Genomic DNA, 19,651 nt, shown 5'->3' with positions numbered 1-19,651 from the left:
GGTTTCTCCTTGTGTGCTATGCTCTCACTAATTTCACTTGTGCCTCTCAACCCTTCTGCCCACGCGTATATAAAGTCCTGCCTTTTTCTTTCTTCTTTGTCGAGCCATCTGTTACAGCTTCCTCTGTGCTGTCATCTCCATTGTTGTTTCCTGGCATTTTAGTTCACTGAGTTTTTGTCCAACTTTTGGTTTTTCGTATTCGCTTTGCAGTTTTTTTTTTTTTTTTTTTGGAGCTGTGTTTGGGGATTGCCCTGCCATCCCTGCAGTGCCTTTTGTTCCTGTTTTTATTAGTTATTTTGTTCCCTGTTTCTTCCTCTCCCTTGTGTCTCCCGTGTTTGGGTCCTACCACGCGACACCTCGCCACTCAGAACGTGACAACCTGAACACGGACAAGCGATCCCTGTTAAACCGACTGAAGAAAATGATCAAAAGCTCCAGAACAGCTACTAAATAAACCACGTGGAGAGGTTGTTTTCTCAAGTGCGGCTCCAAGGTCAGGAATGAAACCTTATCCTCAGTAGGTTCTTTTTATAGGCTGTTGTTGATGCGTCAGCCCATCGGAATCAATGGCACTGATATACAACAGACAGTTTGAGGCTATACATATCCTGCCTGTAACATTTGCAGGCCTTTCATGGGCGAGGAAAAACAAACTTTCTCCAAGCTTTGTGATAAATCAGTCATGAACCACGAGCCAAAAAATGTGATCATATTTAACAGTACTAACCTTGACTAGACAGGAGTTGGTCACCACCTGTTTGGGGTCCACTATGTCCACCAGGGGTTCCTTGATGGCCACATTACGGATGCAGGTCATATCAAAACCATACACATTCTCCCACCCTGTTAAATACAGCATCACATCGTTAATTTACCACCAGGGTTTCTGGTGTTTGTGACTTGTCAGTTTATTTTCTTTTCTTTGGTCCAACTTTTTGCAGTGGGTAGAGTCAGCAGCTGTAAGGCATAACTAGACGGGGGCATTGACTCACGCAGCTTTCCAGAAAAGTCTGATCTATGACATTTCAGATGTACCCCGTCGTTTTGCAAACGCTTCCCTTTTTGACAGATGAAAGTCACATTGTACACAGCGGTGATTTTTAAACATGCGCCTCCTTGAGCACCCCGCTCTCCCCTTGGATATCCTCCCTGCTTCAGCTAAATTGCAGCATGCATTATTCATCAAGCTCCTTAAAATAGTGCGCGGACAAACATGTCTGTCGTGACCTAACGGGGGGGGGAAACAACTTGAGGGCACGTTGAAGACTGGTGATAATGAACAGGTCACAAACCTCCAGGGGCTCCTCTAATGTAGTGTATTTGCATTTCGTGCCGCCCACTTGCAGGCAGCTAGGAGACTGTGCAGCCCAGAATAGCAATAGTTACTTGTAAGAATCGTCTTTGGCCCTTATATGCTAAAGAGGCTTATGGTCAATTTGTGTCTTGGTGCGACTTTGTACGCTCCACGGTTCCAGAGTAATGGCAGAATGAATTGAACTATTCAGACACCATGGGAAAACTTTGCAGTGCACTGAGCTGGTGTGATATGACTTTCTGAGGATATTATGTGGTGTGCTGTGGTTGTATAATTTCCCAGATGCATGGGGGGAGTTTGAGTAGGAGGCCCGTTGGCTATTATTCTATTTATGTGCTCGGGGTGGTACACTGGCTTTACGCTGACTTTGGTGCTTCTTCTTGTGGCCCATGTCCATCAGTAAAACATCGCCCACAGTCCTACTGCAAGGTTTAGAGGGGGTTGATAGAGAGGCTGGTTGATTTTATAATATCAATTATTGTTCCAAGTACTGTGCCTGGAGCTCTGTAATGCTAGAAAAGTGGAGTAGACCAAGTACCCTCAGGATTTTTGTGTTCTTAGTAAACCATTTTTGTGTCCGTATCAGGCTGCATCCTGCTGGGGATGGCTGCTGTCATCAAGGAGTGTCATTGCTATGGGGTGGGGGTGCCTGGTCTCGTCTAGGTGGGTGCTACATATCTAATAAGGAGCATCCACATGAATGAATGCCAGGTCCAAAAGTTTCCCAGGAGAACATTGTATTCTGACAAGGTAGTCAATGTTATTTACTGCACCTGTCAGTGGTCATAATGTTATGCTGATCCATCTATATTCCTGGTTAAATCCAAACAGTGCACACATGAGTAAAAAGACCAAGTAACATGTGATCAATAGGATGTACTTACACACAAACTGCACTTACAGTGTATTTTGAAGTCCTTGTATTGCCTGTCCTCTATGGCCACCACATACAGAGAGGCTCGGTCAGGAAACATTAATCCACCGGGTTTCTGTTTTGCAAGGAAATAACTCAGAAGTTCATTCTGCACACATTATGAGAGGTCTGCAACGCAGCCATGGTGACATTTTGTTCCTCAGCCAAGAACAAGTTTGAATTATTGAGGTGTTTTTGTTCCCTCTGCCTGAAGTCTATAATGGAGCGGAGGCACTGTTCATGATGTACAAGTAGTAGTAAATAATGTAAGATTGCTCCAAACATTACAGACTTACCTACACGTGAATGCTTTTCCCTCCCATTAGTCTAGCAGTTATTTCATTAGTAGATTTATTGAGTTAAATATAAAATATAACTTCTCTCAGAGCAGCAGCTCCCATTGTGTAGAGGAGGGCCAAATCATGTGTAGTGGAATAATTTTAATAGGTTGTGAGATGGGTGGAATGGGATGTGTTTCGAATGATAATGAAAAGTTAATTACAGAACGGAAATGTTTGATATTTTCTATCACAGAAAACTGAAATTACAGCTCTGGAATGATTCACATTAAGTCTCGCTGACACCTGTAGTCACTGGTTGTAACAGCAAGAATTTTGCAAGTGAGAAAACAAACTATTGTCGTCTTAATAAAAAAAAAAAAGTCAGACAATAATTGTTTTTTTCCATCATTCTTTGTGAACATGTGATATGATATGAAAGAAGCAGGTTACCCTAAAACCTCTAACCCTAAATTGTGCAGCTCTTCTTTAAACAGCTCATTACTAATACTTTGAACTGTTTGAACAAATTTAATTTGTGGTGAGTCATTTGAATGCTTTTAATGTGAAGCTACAGCAATTTGGTCGCTATTAGCAACAAATTGGCAGGTAGATACCGATGTGTAACCTCAGTCAGTAATAATAGTGACTAATGGGACTAAGTGGTCACAAAGGGTTTGGACTAGACGACTGATAAAACAGTCATATAATTAAATTATTTTTAGATTATTAACATATTCTTCATTCTTACTGCTTTGCTGGTTTTAAATCACACACTAGATTGTCACAAATATACAAATCAACCCACACAATCCACACTTCATACCAGCCACTTGTCCCTAGCGAAGATGACAGTGTTGAGCATGGATTCGTAGAAGAGACAGTAGCCCATCCACTCGGATATGATGATGTCGACCTTTTCAACGGGAAGCTCCACCTCCTCCACCTTGCCTCGGAAAATGGTGATCACTGAAACACACAGCGTACAGCGTCTTTTCAACCATGACATGAAACTGGAAACCCATTAAGGCTGTTACATACAAACTTTTTTCTTGAATCGTATCCGGCAATTATCTCGGGATTGGTCAGAAATCGGAGTGGGTGTGGTTAATTGGGAAATCCAGACACTGACACCGTGAGCACCTGGATGCTATTATTCATACGCTAATCTCTCTTGGGTAGAGATCGGCGTTTGACACAGACGTCAAAACAACAGCCAACATCCGAAAATAATAAGAAAATTGTCCCTAATCTCGTCGTCCATCGCCCACAATGCTTAGCCTGTGTGACGTATGCTGCATCGGGAGGAACCTATGAGAACTTCCCCAGAGTTCGGCACTTGAGTTTCTCGTTAATTACAGGATAGGACCGGACGAACTTTTCTTTCTTGCTCTCACAACCTAGGAGCAACCCTAGGAGCAAGAACAAATTTCTCTTTCTACTTAAATATTTAACTCCAATAGGCATGGCAAGTTGTTTGATATTGAACTCAATTGAATATGTTTTCTAAATAATCCATTGTCTTGACTTCTTGTGACTTTCGTCTGTGTGTTGAATATTCATTTAAGTCCTGTTTTCAATTTTAGAGTTGAAAAAAAGCGACGTGGAGAGGAGGACAAGTGTTATCATTTGAATACTGGGACATATAGAGGCTGCTGCCATTTTCACATCTTTTAATTAGACAGAACTATTACGTTAAAATGACAATACCTTTGAAACAAGGTTCTACAAAGAGGATTAAACCACATTATTACATCAGCATAAATACTGGCACCATAAGCGTAAACGACCTAATAATTTGCTTTAACTATCAAGTTATAACTTAACCTTTTGAGTTGAATCAGGTTTCTTTCAGGTTTACTCAAGTATTTCTGACTCGGAACGTTTTACAGTGTATGTAACAAGCTTCAGAGCTAAAAATGTGTGAATGGGGACATAAATCTATATCCGGAGCTGGGTACTCAGTTGGAAGAGTGCTTCTTTGCACTGTCCGAGATTTACTGACTTCCCTGCTGATGCAAGTGTATCAGAATGACGTGGACCCTGTTTCTCCGGCTTCACAGTCTCAAACTCAGCGTTAACTGTTCCTGCAATTACTCGAGCATACTTGTCATTCATAGCTTTGTAGATGGGGGTAAATATTTGCTGACCGGGTGGTTTGAGGAGGCAATTTTTTTAGTAGATGCACAGTCAGGGGCTTTGGCAGGAAATTTGCTTTCAACATTGCATGGTGGGGGGGGGGGGGTATGCTTTGAAGTTACATAAGTTGGAACCATGTTGGTGCAAATGAATACAAATGAGCCAAAGCAGAGTGTAGGGGAAGGGTGGAGGAAATTTGGAATCCTCCCAGTAATTCACACCTCTTATTTGTGTCTCCTCTTTCCTCTTTCCTTCATCTTCATTCACTGTCATGACTGTAACATAAGTTATCGCTCCCTTCACTGAGGATGAAGTGCAGTGTCATCAGCTCTTACCGCTGTCGAGGTGGTTGGACTTGATGATCCTCTCGGAGTACTCTGATATACTGGAACACTCGATCTGGCAGAAAAAAAAGACAAAAAAAATAAAAATTAAAAGCTAATTAAATGAAGAATTTCCCTACTGAGACGTCAGCTGCACTCCAAATGACATGCCCTAAATTTGCTCATAATTTGGAAGATTTTAAATGCTGCTCTGTTGACTTAAAGGCCTAAGATAAAACTTTCTACTCATGGTATGCATATTTAATAAGCGACATGCATACAGATGGATTAGATGAGATACAAAGTCATGAAAAAAAAGCCTAATAAATACTAAACTAAAAAAACAAAAATGGGAACACGACGAGATATTTCACCCACGATTCCCAGTTGTCTGCACCAGTCTGCACTAGGTGGGGGGTAGTCAGCACGAAAATCTGTTAGTGTGCGAGGGGAACAGACCCGACCTCATTCACAGTCAATTAAACATGTTTTCAGTTTTTGAGTCAAATCTAGACTCATTTAGTTTATGTGAACTGTGATACTGAAATATCGATACTTACGATACCAGGTCTTTGTTCTTGTTCTAAAATCAATTCTCAAATCAAAATATCAGTAATATACCAGGAACACAGTAACTAAACTACTGAGTTGTAGCAAAAACCCCAGGTTAAACCACACAGAATATGAGGCACTGATGATGACGAGGACAGAATAGTTGAACAATAATTTATTTTAATGGTCTTATTTATTTCTTTTTTTAGTATTTGATATTACTCAGTATCAGATCGGAAAGAAAATCTGTGGTATCGAACGTCACCTGTCCCAGCCAATGAAAGAGAGAGGGTGGGACACAAGAAACAGCGCGAGAAGACGACTGGAATTCTCAATGCTTTTTTGTAGAGACCCGTCCCCTCGCTCTCTGTTCCCCTCTGGTGAATGTGGGCACTGTTTCCTTATCTCATCCATCTTCCTACGCTGTAAAAATCGGTCTGTCCTCAATTTCTACGTCACTGCCTCCATCCAATGAACGATTTGACCGCCTTCTCCCCTTATTATTATTCCCTCCGTCATCACTGGAAGTCTTCATGAATGTTCACTGCTTGATCTCTTCTTATTTATAATAACAAAAAAAAATACCTGCAGAGCCATGTATTGCTTGGACTGCACCGCGAGCTTCAAAACCACTCTTCAGAAGTCCTCGGTGTGACATCAATTAGGATTTACCGATCTTTATGCGGTGTGTACTCCACGGTTTAAACCACAGACGGTAGACAAAAAGTGCAAAAAGTAACATCCTTGAGCACTTGAGTGGTTATTTAAATTAAAGCCATGTAAGAAGTTCAGAGTAGAATTCCTAAAACTCAATTTCTTACTGCTTTGTTGTGAGATATCACGAGCAAACGAGGGTGAAAACCATTAACTTAATCTAATCTTTGTAGTGTGCATGACTGAAATGTTAAGTAAGCACAGTATAAAGTTGCATAAAAAGGATATATTCAGTTAAATTGCTAGTATCTCGACATTGCACTGAGGTACAGGGATAGTTTTTGCTTTGGACGTAGGATTTGTGAAACTGTGTTTCGATAAAAGGATGCTTTTTTTTTTGGTCCCAATCACAGTGCTGTACTCCCCCTTCGGAGACAAATTACAATGCTGTGCATGAAATAAGCATGGGCCCGTCTTTATTTTTGAACGATTGCTCTCGGCAAGAACGTCTGTCCAGCGCCGCAGCCATCCATAAGGTTCTCTGGAGCAGAAAACAAGGTCATCCTTATTTCCCATCTCTCTGTGGATCCTATCTGTTCCACTCCTGAATACAACACTGCAGGCTTGCACCTGCTTTGCAGGACAAGTCTAGCCATCGGGGACATGTCTTATCACATCCTTCCGCATCTTTACGTCTTTTCACAACACTGTACAGCACTGAGAAATGAAAAAAGCAGGAAGCTGGATCAGTTTTAAGACAAAAGGGAGAAAATAAGATAAAATAGCTAGATTTGACTTATTTGTTGCCAGGTATTTGTCCCCCTCTTCTCTACAGTGCCTTCTCTACCATAAATAAGCTTTTATCACTCGCAGTTTGTTTGCGATTCGTGTGCCTGACAGCGGTGGGTAACGAGCTTATCACCGGGCACCATGCACCGAGGCTAATTTAGCACCGCGGGAAATGTCCTGGAGTCAAGCTGAAAACAGTGAATGGTTAAAGAATGTAGCGGGATAAGATTTACAACACGAGCAGCCTCCACAAGAGCCGCTGAAGCGTCAAAGCATCTTAATTAAACATATTAATTAGAACCAATTAAGGTAAAGATTAGTCACTACTCAAGTGCAACTAGTCATTTAGCGCTGATGGGACATTTAACTCCTTGTTAAAGACATTTGTGATTCTTTTATGTTAACCCACTACCATATTTTGTACTTCCTATTCCTATTCATTCAGAATAGAACTCTGTACACTTGTATTTAGCAGGTCTCATACAAAATAAGGACGTAATTCAACATTTATCAATACTTGACTCTGAGTATAGGCTTTCACCTGAGTGTGTACGGTTGGTTCCACTAGCTTGGGGACTCTTTTTACTCATTTGTGGCGAAACAGACCCATCTGGCCGTAATGATGCAGAGGACTCTTGAATGAACTCTAGGAGCTCTGGATCGTAAAAAGGCTAAGTCAGAGTGGGATCCTTGTGGAGGGAGCAAACGGGGAAAAAAAATAAAAGCACCGCGTTCTTTGTTAGCGTTTGTTTCGGAGGCAGAAGCAGATCTGTCATGGTACGGTCTCTTGGATATTTTCTGTGATTCTGTTTGGTTTTCCTTGTGTTTCCAGCTTTTATTTTGTAAAAAACTTCTGTGGTGTTTCTTGTCTTATTTTATTTTCTGTGTTTTCCCCACTTTGACTGCTGTGTTAGTTTCTCCTTGTGTCCGCCGCCCTTTTAACTTTCACCCGTGTTCCTTTCCCTTTCTTCTCTGGCAAGCCGTCTCTGATGTTGCCCCGTTTGTCTTGCGGTTCGCTTCCTCGCGCTCTCGTCTTGGCTTCGCATCCTTTCCTGTTTTTGGAGTTTTTGCACACCCTGCCTTTTCCTGCAGTGCCTTAAGTTTTAGTTTGTCCGCCTTTGTTGAAGTCATTTTGGCTTCCTACTCCTGCGTTTGGGTCCTACTTCACAAGAATTGTGGCAACATCATATTTAAGACATACTTTATCTTATGTATGGGACATTTCCATGTCACAGCCGTGCTGAATTAGACAAGAATATATGCAAAAAACAATTTCCAATTTGAAAGAATATGCAAAATATCCAAAATAAATAAATAAATAAATAAATAAAAATAACAGCATTCTTCATATGGAGGAAAATAGAGATACAGTATAAGGATATTGTGTATATACAGCATGGAATGGGAATTAAAACTGCTTAAAACTGGATAATATAATTGCTAAAATTATAAAATGTAGACAATGAGGTAGACAGTTACACAAGATAAGACAAAGTGAAAAAAGCAGATTATTATGCAAGAAGAATCTCTGTAAAAAGTCCCACAACAAGTCTCAGGGATGAGTTATAGTTAACTCGGGCTGATGTTGTACAGTTGGGATGAAGCAAATGTGGTTTGTCATGGTTTGTCTGTATTTTATTTTGTGAATCATGTGTTGTGTTTTATTTTGTTAAGTTGTGGATTTCCTGTCTTGTGCCACCTTGTCTCTTGATTTTTCATTGGTTTCGCCTGGGTTGATTGTCCTCATGCGTCTCACCTGTGTCTTGTCAACCCTGAGCCCTCTTGTGTATATATAGCCCTACCTTTCCCTTTGTTCCTTGTCGTGTCGTTGCTGTCTCCTCACCATGTTTCCTCGTCTTGTTCCATGTTTCCTCATTCCTTGGTTTTTCATGCCACGTTCCATGCCATGTCATGATTCTTTTGATTTTTGAGTTTTCCTGCCATGTGCAGCACATTTTGTTAATTATTAAATGCTTTTTGGTTTGAACTTCCATCCTCATCTTTATTGTCCTGCATGTAGGTCCTCACCACAACCTACACCCTGACAGTGGTAGCGTTCCTGCTTGCAGCAGTCTGATGCTGTAGCTGCTTAGGTCCCCGTCAGTCTGATGCAGTGTGAGAGGGGCTGTCCATGATTGATGTCAGTGTGGTCAACACCCTCCTCTCACCCACCTCCTCGATGGAGTCCAGAGAGCAGTCCAGGGCAGAGCCGGTCCATCTGACCAGCCTGTTCAGTCTCTTTAAGTGACGGACAAATTAAAAGATTTTGTCTTGGATATTTCTTGATTTAGCGCAACTTGGTCTAACACAAAGACAGTACTGCAACTTCTATTTTCTAAGTGAGTCTAAGTGAAGTTTTCCCTTTAAGCATGCATACAGAAAGCAGAGCCCGCACATTAGCACTGCCTCCCTGGAGCAACCCTATTCTCTGCTGCCTATTAGTAGAGGACTGGTCAAGAGCCTCCTGGTGCCGCTGGTGCCCATTAAGCACTATTCCACATAAACAAACAGCAGTAACTGATGCTGCGCCAGGGGTATACATGCACGTGCCTTTGCAGGCATACATGTGCGTGTATGACTGTTCTGTTTTTACTGTGATAAAATGCCAGCTCTCTAATTGCCAATGATTCCCCATCTCTTTCTGAACCTCGGCCATTAGCCATGTGTCCATCAGAGTGTCGCTACCGTGGGAGCGCTGAGGCCTCGAGGCATGTTGACAGAGACTCTTACACCTCCCACTAATGTCAGGCAGAGTCACTGTCACGGTAGTCAATTACTCTGGGGACTTCACCGACGTGTCATGGCACTTCTTGTGGCAGTTAACTTGCGACACATTGGAAATGAGTTCCACATGACCAACGCAAGGAACAGTCAGTGTCGTTTTAGTTACGGTTTATCAAAGTACAGCTTCAGTTTGGTTCCAGACTGGTTGGGTTTCAGCTTTCTCTCGGTTTCAGCATTTTCATTTCCACAATGCACTTACATAAACAAGCTTCTGAAGTTTCTTGCTTCACAGTCACAGTGAGAAGCAGGAGTTTTGGCTCATTCAGATTCAGATTAAAGTGCCTGGTTCTTTGCAGTGGTGCCATAAACATATACTGTACATAATTATTGTTCAAGCATCTACCATCTCATCAGCATTCATCTAAATATCAGAAGCGTATAACATAGATTGCTGTGTAGACTGTGGAATACTATAGTGCTGCTTACCTCTGCTAACTGATCCCAATCAGTCTGTAAATTTATTCAAAGAGAAGAGTTAAGATGTGCTCAAAAGCAGTATCTTAAAAGTGTCATTGACTTGCTTCATGTTAAGATTTATTTATCAACCACTACTACTTTGGTTTGTCTTATGAAGTTGTAACTTTCTGTCCTTCTGTTTCTTCCACTCTCTGTTTGACTGAGTTCTTCCCTGTACAACTCTTTTTGTCCTCTACCACTTTTCATCACAGGTGTGCTATAATCTGTCTGTACACATTCTACTCCCTTCATGAATTACCTTGGGCCCCTCTCATCCCTCCATCCCTTTTTTACAACAAACGCCTTTGCATCAGTTAAGCCGTGGTCTATGTTAGTGAATTGCTGTTTAAGTGTAATGCAGAGAGCGACAAAAGGATTTATTGTGTTTGATGTACGGGTGAGATTCTGTCCACAGGCAGTGTAAACAGAGAACTGAGCCTGCCAACTGCCACTGTTTCCTCACTAAGATGTAGTGATCTCAGCCGTCTGGTTGCCATTTGCTTGCTTTTATGTCTCTGGGCCTTAGCCCCTCTGCGGTTACACACTGGACATGTTGCAACTTCTGGACTGAAGTGTCGAGAATTGGATTGACCACACTAACATTCATTAATACACAGGATAAGATGTCACAATCCCTTGTACCAAGATCCCAGTCCAACTGAAAACCGACTAGCAGGCTAGCAATCAGCTACCAGCAAGAAGACACCAGCTAACTAGCCTAGGCAATGGCAGTAGATGCTGCACATCACTGGGGTCTTCAAGTGGGCACCTCCCCTCACCGATGTTTTAAGTTAGGACCACGACACCTCAAGAAGGCTTACAGGGAGTTCCAGCATCCTGGAGTCACCATGCAAGCAAACCACCAAGAGATTAGCTTAGCCCAGCTCACACAGAAGAGCAATGGTGGACTTGCCACAATTCCACTGATACCCACCTCCACTGGCCGCATGTGGGCCCTCCACCTCTACCTCTCTTGTGACCTTTAGCCTCCTCAACTCTGTTTTCCCAGGGGACAGTCAGTTCAACAAAATACACTACCTTCTCTACTTCCGACCACAACAGCAGGTCCTGTTTCAGCCGGGTACTCAGTATCCGAGCAGACCAAACCACAACCAGAAAACACACACAACCCGTTGCACCTGTGGCTTGGACCGAACCACACAGCAACTACTAAAACTAATCAGCTAGCCTTACCTTTAGCATGCTCCCCAGCTAACATGTTTCCTCCTTAACCACAGCCACTCAACGCTCAACCACTAAACATCCATACAATTTACTGAAAGTGTTCGTGTTTATTTCAAATGCCAGATACTGCTTTATATTTATATTGTCTTATAGAGAATGTGGGCTTCATATTAAGTACTACCAACTACCAAAACTGTTTTTCCTTTTACTGCAATATGCTCCATATGATCGAATGAAACTGTTGTTGGCCCAGATCCCAGAGTTTCCACCTCGCCCATCTCTGAATTTTTCTAGGCTTCAGTTATGATGAAGGTGTCAGGCCTCGGTGTGGATCTAAAACCGAACGGGCGTAAGATCTAAATCCTTGAAATTTATGTGAATAAAACGCTGTGACAGATGAAATGTGAAATAAAGCGTCGAAAGAAAAGGAGGCAGGAAGCGAGCGAGACAGCAGAAGGAGAAAGGCAAACAAACACAAGACACAAGGCAAAGTCGCAAACACATAATGTCATCCAGCAGCTCAGAACAAGTCTACTGGCAATTCCTCCCCTGAAGTACAGAGACTCAGTCTGGAGCGGCCGTGCAAGAAATAAGTTATCCCAAGCTGGTGGCATGTATGCAGAATGTATTCTCAGACATGCCCGGACTAACAATTACTTTGCTCCAGTACACAATAACAGTCAGAGCTCCCAAAGCCTCCCTATAAGAGGCTGCATTCTTTTATCACCTGCATGTCAGACAGGATATTCCTTAAAGATTATGCAGCGTCTGAGGAAAACGATTAACGCGTACATGCGGAGGCAGACATCCACATACAGGAGCTCAGTGTGAGCAGCTTGTAGATCCTGACAGACCAGCATGACCTCACTGCACGGAAAGGAAACACGTCTTACCCCATACACGTGCTTCGCCCCTGCTTTGGCCGCAAACATGGACAGGATCCCAGTCCCGCTTCCAACGTCCAGCACTATTTTGTCCTTGAAGACGTGTTTGTTGTGGTACATGGAGTTCCTGTAGGTGAGCGTCCTCACTTCGTCCTTCAGCATTTCCTGGTTTAGAGTAGACAAATAATGGGAAGATGTTGAAGCTGCTAACCCCTGCAGAGAGCCGACTATTTGTTTGGTTGAATTAGAAACGATATTGGGGGCACTGGGGGTCTGAGTTGTCTGTGATGTCTACAATGGAGCGGCAACAAATAACACACCTAATCTCGCTCTGTTCCCTCCCAGCCATATGGTTCTATATTCAAATCCACAGTTGGTGTTTCTGAGTAAATCCCAGGAGCCTGCAGGCTCAGACTGACTGCGTCTCTTTTCTTCTTCTGTTTCTCTTATGTGCACATGTGAGTGCGAAGACTATTCAGAAATAACAAGAATGCACCTGACCTGTATTCCAAAAATATTAAAAAAAAATCATTTCACAGGTCACACTAGGAACATGCTCTTTTTTAAACAGCCCCTAATCAATTCTGTTCCCACTCTCAGAGAGAAGGCAACAATAGAAAGATAAAAATATCGGCTTTAACACGGGAGATATGATATTCAGAAAGAGCAGCTTTAATAATAAAACAGTGTTGAACAGGATTGAAAAAAGTTTCAAATTTCCCCCATCCACCTTAGCAGGGTATCAGCCTCGAGTCCATCTTCCCTGAGAGAACTTCCACTGAAGGAAGGTTTGGCTGGACATGACCCCAAAGCTCACAGCACAGAGGTTGTTGAAGCACTTGAGAGCAGGATGATGAGCTTCCTGAGAGGCCCCCTTAAGGGAAACACTATCACCTCTAATGCACCGTAGCACAGTCTGAGGTGATTAGATGGGAAAAGGAAAAAAAAAAAAAAAAAATAGACATGAAAACCGGTGTCAGCAGAAAGTGATGATTACTGCAATTTTAAGATGGAAACCCCTACTGGTACGAGTTACTTTCAGCTATATTTCTTACATATTCCACGCAACCTGAACTTTCATCTGTGATGTACTCCTTGGTCCTGTTGGTTATGAAGATATTTTAGGCATCCATTTGCTTGATGTGATGTGGAGTCAAAGTGACTCAGCCCTCTCTGCTAATACATTAAGTAGACCTGGCAGTGATACATCCTTTTTTTATCTACTGAACTTCCACACATAGTTATAAAGTCCAATGATCGATACTGGATATAACTTTAAGATACATGCACTGCATATGACTACAGTAAAACCAAAGCCCCATATGCACAGATCAGGCAAAGCATTATGACCTATTGTGTGGGTCGCCCTTGTGCTGCTTCTTTATCTCCGCCATTATCAAATTGATTGTTTTGGATCAATACAAATGGAACACATCGAGGCAAGGCGACATTTTCCGCAAAAGTTTCAGCCACCATGGTTGAAAGTCAAGCAGGAAGTAGAAAGAGAAATTAACCCGACTTGCAAGAAAGACACAGCGCCCACTAGTGTTTGGGTGGAATCCTTACAGAGCGAGTCAGACTGACAAGTTTTTGACCTTTATGAAAAAGTCATATTTTGAGGGGGATGCATATTCCATTCGCTAATGTGTTAACTGCAGGAACTGTAGAGATGCATGCGTCTCCTGGGGGTTCGACTAAAATTTGTGTGCAAGATATGTGAATATCTTTGGTTTGGTTCAGGCCTCCTTATATAAAAGCTTCTACCATGCATAACTCAGATGTATTCTTCCAACGTGTAGCTGTAGTATTTATGGTACTGATGTGCAGGCAGGTTTACCTCGTGAATGCCAAAGTGGGCATAAGAATCAAAGTAGTAGTCTCGTGAGGTCATCTCCTCCGGGTTAAGTAGCTTGGCCATCTTGCCCCGCCCCGGACAGCTTGGCAGGCTGGCAGCGTGAGGTGTGTGCGGTGGGCGAGGCGGCCGATGTGCATGCTGGATAGAAGGCACAGGCTTGGGCAACGAGGTTGGCTGTGCCGACTGAGATGGAATAATGCGGATCGGCTGTGGCTGCGTCTGTGGTAGCTGAGAAAGGGAAAGATGGATAAGATATAAACCTCATCAGGTTTAAACCCCCTTTGGAATACGATACGGAACGAGGACAGGCTCTCCCCTTGACATTTTTAGCTGCACTCACAGCTCTTCCAAGCTGCATAGATGGGTTATTTCTCAAGGCTCTCACCCAGATTGCCCATTGTGTCTGGAGACTGTGCCTACTGCTGATATGACGGCGGCCTGTATGTCAGCAGAAGGCAGAGATGGTGAAAAAAAAGAAAAGAAAAAAGCTCTGCTCTGCACAGAAGGTAAACCCATAACGCCCTGATTATCACCTGCGAGGCCTGCTGGGAAATGGACATCTCAGTGCTGAGCGAAGCCATTCTGGTGTTTATTCTCATTCCAACATTCAGGCATCTAAAAATAAATGATGGACATATTTGCCAAGGTCAACAAGAGCAGGAGGTGTTTGCTTCCCCGTTACAACAATCAACTTGTTAAGTCTTTAATCCCTGAATTTATTCTGATAAGTCTGACCTGTAAAACAGTTTATGAGGTGAATAATCTCTCAAACAGACATAATTGTTCTTGTTTTTTGTTTTTTCTACAGTGACATGACTGATAAGGACTTTCCATCAGCTGCTTTGGGGTCTTCTAGGCTAAGAGAGTTCATTCTTCTCCTCCTGCCTGTATCCGTCCCTTTTAAATGGCCGTCATGCAGTATTTATCTCTGCACGGCCTCTTCCTGCTGTGCTTAAATGTCACAGGCTGGCCAAGAATATGATGCATGAAAATAATAGAGCGCTATTCATTCTACTTTCAGCACAGCCGAGCCGACCTGGGCGACTTAAATAGCAGCTGTTAACCTACGCGCGCTGGCTAAAGGCCATGCTAGCGTCGTGGCTCTGTGGATGGTCAATCTGTCCACTAATTTGGTCCTGATCTAACGACTGTGGGATCAGTCGTGATGGAAATGTTGTCCAGGTGTTCATAATCATCCGAGGATGAGCCCCGCCGTTCCCAGCTTCAATTGTACAAACATAAATCAGGCACCTTCCTAATATTGTGTAGATCTCCCTTCCGCATCCAAAGCAGTTGTGACTCATCACAGAATGGACAGGGACCTTCTGAGGGAATCCTGTGGTGTCTGGCAACACAATGTTGTTGGTGTTAGTGTTTTGTGTGTGTGCCTGTGTCAGGCTGCATCCTGGTCTAGGTCATTGCTACATGTCCAAGTGACATCCACGCGAATGTCAGGTCCACAAGTTTCCCAGCAGAACACTGAATTGTCACGAGATGATGAATGTTTTTTCACTTCTCCCGTCAGTGGTTTTAATGTTGTGGCTGATCGTTGTAGCTTGTAAAGTGAGACAAAGCAAATGTGGAAAACTGTAACTCTAAAGTGCTAAAATTATAATGTTAAATGCACAACTACATAATACAGCTTCTTGACTTCTTGTCGTAAAAAGAACGGGTGATGTTTTCTCCCAGAGAAAGTCATTACTACTCAGATCGCCTTTAGCCTTTACTCTGTCTTCTTGGTAAAGTTCAGAGGCCTTTGATCGTTGATTACATATGAAATCACGCCCTTAATGAAGGTTGGACTCTCGGTTAACAAGCAAAGATCTTAATGTTGAACTTAATCCTTTGAGCTGTGCTGTAGATCTGAAGAGGGAGTGCTTCGATTCAGTGCAGCATATTAAACTTACTACCTGTGGAAAGGATTTTCTCACGTGTTAAGAATCATTAAGGAGACGACTGCGGGCAGATGCTGTTGCAGATGTGACTGCAGGTTAAAAAATGAAAAAAGAAAAAGGTAAAGAATTTGAGCCCAGCACAGAGAGAGTCAATAAAGACAAGATGAGGCCACAGAGGGGGTGATTAAGGGCTGTCGAGTTTAATACAGAATCCGATGATTGCTATCTGAAACTCTTGCAGTGCGGGAAAGGCAAAATGGCTCTGGGTTGTCGCCATGGGATAGATTCAGGAAAACCTGGAGGCGAGGCTGGAAGGGGGTCAGTGTGGTCATAGGAGAGCTGCTGCAGTGAGTGTAACGGAGATGAAACAGGGAGAAAAAAAAATAGTGGGCCACGTCCTTGCCTCTGACCCTGTGACAGATAAGCACGTTTGAGGTTGTATTTCAGAATGGATCATCATCTCTGTAGTGGGGTGAGGGCTGTTATGTGAGAAGGACATTCTGTTCTTCTTCTTCTTCTTCTTCTTCTTCTTCTTCTTCTAGTGCATCTAAGAGGACACACACACACACTCACGTTGTACCTCTTGGCTGAAGTTGACCCTCAGGCCATAAGGCTCTATCACTAGACTGGGGTCATTGATGGTACTACTGTATATATTTTACACAGTTATCTATCTATCTATCTATCTATCTATCTATCTATCTATCTATCTATCTATCTATCTATCTATCTATCTATCTATCTATCTATCTATCTATCTATTAAAAGCAGACAGTGACTGAATGTCATCAACCTTTCACAAAATAGAAAGCCTTCGGCCTCCTTCCATTACCCCACTCAGACACAGTCCTATAGATAAAATGTTGTTGTGAGAAGGCTTTCTTCCACGAACTTGCTCCGAGTGAACTTTTTCTTTTTCCCTGAATAATGTATAAGGAAGCAACACGGGGGCTGTCTCCAACTTCACATGCTGATTGAATCTCTTAAGGATCGCTTCCAGAAAGATCAGCATCCCTCCCGCATCCCGCTGCGAATACAGACGTTGAACGTAACTCGGTTAAGAGCTCTTACTGTGCGCTTAGCCCCAGAATGAGCCGCAGCAGATGCAGGGATTACCTTACTTTGTAGCTCCTGCTACACACATACACACACACACACACACAGGCGCGCGCGTGCGCGCGCATCGATTCGGAGCCTTCTCGCTTTCGTCTGCATGCTGCTGCAGCACCTTGGACAGCGCAAGTGTAATTCCCATCTGGGCTCAGGGAAGCAGCAACACAGTGTCCCATTCGATCTCTACATTCTCTCGCTCATAACTTTTAAATGCAAAAAGCTCCGGGTACGTTCAGACTGTTCGACTCACGCTCGTGGACCTTTAGGGCTTGCTGGACACATCATTCTAGTTTCACGTTCTTCATTAAAAGTGCAGTCGTCGTCGTCAGACTGAAATCCCCACAGAGCATCCATGGCAAACCATGGCTTTTCAGCTACACGTTTTTAAATTAGACTTTCCCGCTGGATACTGGAAATGCTTTTGACCGGTGTCTGCAAACACCACTTGGTTTGTCGGGAGGTCGTTGCAAAGAGGGAGACTATTAGCCTGTAATCAGATTGCTGTCTCACTCTCCGGACAGTCTGCGTCCAAATTTTAATTTTTTTTTCGAGATACAACTTATGCTTGAAATGCATTTAGGATGACTCCTCATTTTAGTTAGGGAAATCAAAGGTGTCTCTAACACTTACCTCGCTGCTCTCAGACTCCGCCATTTTTCTCCTGAGGAGCATGCAGCGGGACGAGTGCTTAATTCCCATAAGAGCCAGCGAGAGAAAAAAAAAAAAAAGAAAAAAAAAACTCACACCTGATAGAACCCAAGAGACAGCAACGCGATTCCCACCGTGCTTATCCCCTTAAGAAACTCTCATTCACACCCCGAGCTGCAGTGTTCTTTAGAAATCTTAAGACTGTGAAAAGACGCAAAACTACGTGAGGTCCCAAAAGCACCGCAGCCACTGTTGCCCAAAAGTGTGCTGGATTCCATGGTACAAAAGTTTGCAGCCCGCCGGTGTGCTTTCCTGGAGAGCGCGATGACAAAAGGCATCATGTGGAATTTGGCATCAGCTCAGATGGAAAAAAAAAAAAAAAAGAGACACAAAAATGCATCCTGTCCCGCGCCCCCTGCGAGCAGAGACTGGATCTCAGAAGGACGCGGCTCTGAAAAGCAGTAGATTGTCATGCAAAAACAGCTCCAGTTTTTAGCCCCAGTTTGATTGATTCCTCTACCGCAACATTGTTTCTAAAAATAGTCCCCGCAGTAGCTGCTACTTCGCGGTGGAGCTACTTGCCGCCGTGTGCACGGAGATCTGATGACTCTTCAGAACGTGCCGGCGAATTTCTTATTGGCACCTGGCAGCGTTAGTTTCTACAGTGTGATGGGACACCTGAAAATAAAAAGGAAATAAAATAGAGTACTCCGCTCCGGATAGATTTCTCTCCATATGCTCAAAGTCACGAATGAGAAAGTTGGAGTTGGTTCACTCTCTGTTGGAGAGGCGAGGAGTGGTTGCGCACATGTTTTCAGACAAGAGTGCGAGGAAATGACCGTTCTAATCGCACTGGCCGGAGGGGTAATATCAGAGCTGGATGCTGCACGCCAATTACATGCTTCACCTGCTTTGCTCACTCCAGAGGTGAAGCTGGAGTGTGCAGACACTCCAGCTTCATCTTTGGAGCGAGCACATAGCTGCACACATTTGCACAATCCCTTGTATAATCTTGTGTCGTTATTACGTTTGCAGCAGCAGTAGCAGTTCATTTGACCCTGATCAGTATTTACCCCACTCTTTGTCCCTCTGCAGATTCAGATGCATGGACTGCTGCAGGACGCCACTGCTCCCAGGGCAGTTTCATATCACGAGCGCATGGAGCTATATCTTGTCTCTGAAGTCTTCCGTATTTGCACTGGAGTCTATTTTGAGGAGAGGCCATCCCTCTTCGCCGCCCACACCACTCACTACTTGTTACATTATTCAAAGGACAGACACACAAGACAGTGAGCAGACGCTACTGTAGAAACCTGGCTGAATGCTTTTTTTATACTCAGATGCATCTGAATAGAATGTGGGATATATTCCATGTTTGCCGGCTTAGATTAGATGGACAGATCTGTGGGGCAGGACAGAGACAGCAGCCTGTCACTGAATGAGCTTCTCCGTCTGAATATGGTGTCAAGGTGGCGGTGTTCAAGGTCCTTGCATATGACCTTTTTTGTATACCGGGTCCATGTTAGCCGACCGGTCCGATTTGTGGTGCAGCTGTAGACCACACTGTGGAACTGCATGTTCCTCTGTGATGTAGTGGGCTGATGCAGTATCAGATATACTGTTAAAACTGACTGGAAACAGGGGACATTTACAGATTTGGGGTCCTAGAGCTGCGCATGAATAACACCTGGATCCTGACAGGAGCTCTCAGATAACCTCAGCACACTGTCCCTCTTCATCCCACACAAGACTTGCTGGCCTCCTTACAATTTTGGCACAGTCCTACTGGGACTTAGCGGTGATCCTCTGCCTTTTTGCAGATAGAAGGACTATTGTACTTCTTAAAGTTAGCCTTTCAGTGTCCTTGC

The 19,651-nt window shown here is 43.4% G+C and overlaps 1 protein-coding gene across 1 annotated transcript in view; it reads right to left on the bottom strand.

Annotated features, from left to right (window-relative positions):
• LOC125014820 (protein arginine N-methyltransferase 8-B) overlaps window positions 1–18,777 on the bottom strand; it is a 28,048-nt gene extending 9,271 nt beyond the window's left edge. The window contains exons 1-7 of the mRNA XM_047596254.1: window positions 17,766–18,777; window positions 14,110–14,355; window positions 12,282–12,437; window positions 4,981–5,044; window positions 3,333–3,475; window positions 2,217–2,304; window positions 728–843 (exon numbers count right to left, since the gene is read on the bottom strand). Coding sequence (XP_047452210.1) covers window positions 728–843; window positions 2,217–2,304; window positions 3,333–3,475; window positions 4,981–5,044; window positions 12,282–12,437; window positions 14,110–14,355; window positions 17,766–17,834 — 882 coding nt within the window. The 5' untranslated portion in view covers window positions 17,835–18,777. The remainder of the gene's footprint in view (window positions 1–727; window positions 844–2,216; window positions 2,305–3,332; window positions 3,476–4,980; window positions 5,045–12,281; window positions 12,438–14,109; window positions 14,356–17,765) is intronic.
• Between the last annotated feature and the right edge of the window lie 874 nt (window positions 18,778–19,651).

Source organism: Mugil cephalus, chromosome 10 (genome assembly GCF_022458985.1).
Source record: "Mugil cephalus isolate CIBA_MC_2020 chromosome 10, CIBA_Mcephalus_1.1, whole genome shotgun sequence".
NCBI lineage: Eukaryota > Metazoa > Chordata > Actinopteri > Mugiliformes > Mugilidae > Mugil > Mugil cephalus.
Note: the sequence above shows the minus strand (reverse complement) of the source record. Positions and strands in the feature narration are given on the sequence as shown.